General features: G+C 52.8%; 2 protein-coding genes across 5 annotated transcripts; one reads left to right on the top strand and one right to left on the bottom strand.

The window, feature by feature from the left end:
* Positions 1 to 45: 45 nt before the first annotated feature.
* PPTG_09112 (hypothetical protein) lies at positions 46 to 2,325 on the bottom strand. 4 transcript variants are annotated; one of them, XM_008903977.1, is made up of 5 exons: positions 1,809 to 2,325; positions 1,624 to 1,741; positions 1,447 to 1,567; positions 548 to 1,372; positions 46 to 472 (listed from the first exon to the last, which is right to left on the bottom strand). In XM_008903977.1, exons 1-5 carry the CDS (start codon positions 2,286 to 2,288, stop codon positions 340 to 342), a joined length of 1,677 nt encoding a protein of 558 aa, XP_008902225.1. In that variant the 5' UTR covers positions 2,289 to 2,325; the 3' UTR covers positions 46 to 339. The 4 variants fall into 4 exon arrangements, with proteins under 4 accessions (XP_008902225.1, XP_008902227.1, XP_008902226.1 ...); XM_008903979.1 differs by having other exon boundaries at positions 1,624 to 2,325; XM_008903978.1 differs by having other exon boundaries at positions 548 to 1,567.
* An 84-nt stretch (positions 2,326 to 2,409) lies between these two features.
* Positions 2,410 to 3,251, top strand: PPTG_09111 (hypothetical protein; the record flags this gene model as incomplete). Its single annotated transcript, XM_008903976.1, has 1 exon — positions 2,410 to 3,251. The coding sequence occupies one exon, from the start codon at positions 2,410 to 2,412 to the stop codon at positions 3,142 to 3,144; it is 735 nt and encodes a 244-aa protein (XP_008902224.1). The 3' UTR covers positions 3,145 to 3,251.

Below are 3,251 nucleotides of genomic sequence, written 5' to 3'. Positions count from 1 at the left end.
CGCTGCAGATGTGGCCAGCGCTTGACAAAAAGAAGCGAGTTGCAGCGAAACATGCACCGTTAATCGTTAATCCGGGTTACTCAAAGAAATACTTGACCACTGCGCATCACGATTTACCCTTCGAGAAATTAATCGTAGTGCATTAAGGCGTTTTAACTGTATCGACTCGTTTTTGCTGTAAGATTGACTCGTCTGGACACTGTGACTTCATAATCGAGATGGGCATCCGGCCGTTATTATCAGGCGTGACGCGCAGCGAATCCCGCGACCAGTGCACCTATGAAGGTCTCTGAAATGGGGTCCAGCGTCGCGTCATTCATGGCTACCATTTGGTGTGAGTCATCCCGAATAGCTGAGGCCGAACAAAATGCTTAACGGAACTCGAGCGATCCCAGCGCTCCCAAACAGACAGGCTTTCACGATGACAGCCAGCGAATACCGAGCACCCACAGCCTGCAGGTATGCACGTAGCCTTCAGCAATAACAACAAGCAAGGTTCTAGTAAGAAACAAGGGGTAACCTGTCGTACAGATGACTGCAAACGTACCTTGTAAACTGTGCCGAGAAGCTAGAAGAAACCGGAACGAGCTCGAAAACGGTACCCTTGGCGCTAGATTCGTTGCTGTTTTCCCACTTCGCGAGCGCTTGTCGTAGTGTTCTTCGATGTTGTGCGTCCAGCTGTGGCGATTGACGGCCCACCCCAACATTCTCGATGACAACACCAGTATCTTCAGGTTCCTGACAGGTCTGGAGCTCCATCCCGATGACGAAGAAACGAGGATTCCACACCCGATACAAAAGTGAAGCCAGAGGCAGCGAGTTCAGCACCACGACCGGCAGCCATAACAACAACGATATTAGTACGATGCTGCCACGTACCCCGGCGAAGAACACGAAGAAGACCAGATTGGTAGTCACGAGGAAAGACAAAATCGTAAACAGTAGCGTACCCAGCAGGAGCTGCCTGACGTCATACTCGCACGTGTCCACGCGGTGACGAAGCACATTGATCTTCTTGCCCAAGAAAAGCTTCGACAGCGAGGAGAACAGTCCGAACTGCAGGCGGTTTAGCTTGGCAAAGTAGAGATAAACCCAATGCGAGTGCCACGTTGTAAGCTTCATGAAGTCTGCTACCAGCGTCAACTGCAGCGTCACGCCCATATATCTGCCCAGTACAAGGAGCCACCAGCCCAGACTGATGTTATTTGGTATAACCGAGAGCTCCTCAAACACAAAGCTCCAAAGATTCAGCCACAAGAGGATGCCGTTGCCCAGGATTGAAGCCAGTGGCTTGTTCAGCTTGAAACCCGCAGGCGCACCCATCAACCACTCCACGTTACCACGCAAAAACTCCACAACTGCAGTAGGAGAGCTAGTCAACAGGAACAGGAAATCACAGCGTTACCGACGAATCCCGTAACGGGGATAGTGCTTAAGAGTGCGTACATGTTCGTGGCTTGAAAGTCTGATGCAGTAAACCCGTTCACATAACTTAGTACTAACCGTCCAAGTGTTATGTCCAGTAGGACGAAGCATATCCAGTTCAAGATCTGCAGTAGCTCCAATTCTGTAAAAGATGCGCTGTTAGTCGGGTAGCCACTGGAAGCAGCCACGGAAGCTTACTCTCTTGATGCGATAGTCTCCTCTGCTTGTTCAAAAGGTAAAAGTTCCTCAACCTCTCAGGTAAACTCGCTGCATTGTGTAGTTGCTGGGATAGCACCGCTAGGAATGTCGACAGCTCCTGCAAGTAAAGAGATCATCCACTTTCAATTAGGTCTTCAGTCACCCTAAATCTTAACTTCTCTTACCGCTAAGCTCTTCCCGCCACCAAGTAAAAGCCACGAAGGAGTCTTCATGTTCTGTATAAAGTGTTGGAATGCGGTTGCAACTGCCAGCAGCACCACGGAGGGCGCGAAGAGCGTGTAGTACCCCACGGCCTCCACGAGTCCAGTGACCCCCGCTCCAGAAGCTGCGGCTGCTTTCGTTCCATCTTTGTAGCGACGCGCAAGGTGCTCGCCAATCTCCCGTAGAAGCTGCGGTGAGTGGAGCGTCTCAAAGTCCCCGAGCGCCGCCACGTCGGCGTCGAACAATACGACGCGACGAGTTTTTGAGCTCTTCGAAGGTAAATGCTCAAGCCCCGCGGAAGGTTTCGAGTCCAGCGACACAACGCACAAAGCGCTGGAAGATAGGCGACGACATAGAGCTCTAGATGAGGATGCAGTAGCAGCAGTGTCGGTAGCAGGAGCCCACAGGTGCCGTGGCCAATACACCACCTCGGACTCCATCATTTGGTCCGAAAATGCGTATCCTATGTATCTATCGTGCAAATGGGACTATAACCTATTATTACTCATTAAGTATCATGATAACCAAATCGACACAATATTTATCGTCCCAAGTGCGATCCAGATGGAGGACGAGCTGATCGCCCAGCGCGATGCGGCCATCGCCGTGACCAAGGAGCTGCAGCGACAGCTACAAACGCACCGTGAGGAGGTGGAGAGGACCTTCGAGCGACGCACGCTAAACGCGGAGAGGCTGCGGCTGCACGCGGAGGAGAAGCTACGGCGGGCAGTGGAAGACCGCGACTGGAGCGAGAGCTGCTGCCGGCGCTTGTTGGCGCTTGCTTTGTTCCTGAGCTGCGGTGGTGCCGTTGTGGGATGGGCTTTGGGGCTACTGGTATTGGTAGCGGTGGGTGAGCCGCTCGTGGGCTTCCTGTTAGTGCTGCCCGGCATGGCGCTGGGTACTTTGACAGGGCTAGCAATAGCCAAGACTAAGATTCAACTGGAAACAAGACGTCGAGATGCCAGGAACAGAGAAGCCAAACGCCATTCAGAGGTGGAAATGGCCGTCAACAGCGGAATAGGAGAAGAGGACGCACCACTGGAGCCACTGGAGGGCGTCCCGGGCATGGAGGACGTCGCGGAGAAGAATGCTCGGCAGGCGGAATTGGACAGGGCAAAGGAAGCAGCGGAGGACAAGCAGGCGGTAGCGGGGTCCAGATCGCTGTTGGGCATGGGCTGGAACGCGGCGTGGTTCACATTACAGACATCCAAGGACATTGCAGTGGGGTTGTACCACGGAGGAGATTATGTGCGAAGCATCTTGTATCCGCCAGAAGACAAACAGAAGAAGGACAAGTAGCGAGTGGAGGAATCCACAGTGGATGGGTGTGCGATGATAAAACTTTTATTATAAAAGGACGCTGCGTGTTGGATGCAGCAAATCTAACTTCGTGCGAGGAGGCCGAA

The sequence above is a fragment of the Phytophthora parasitica genome (genome assembly GCF_000247585.1).
Source record: "Phytophthora parasitica INRA-310 unplaced genomic scaffold supercont2.17, whole genome shotgun sequence".
In the NCBI taxonomy this organism is placed as follows: Eukaryota; Oomycota; class Peronosporomycetes; order Peronosporales; family Peronosporaceae; genus Phytophthora; species Phytophthora nicotianae.
The sequence above is the reverse complement of the archived record's forward strand: the minus strand, read 5'-3'. Positions and strand labels throughout refer to the sequence as shown.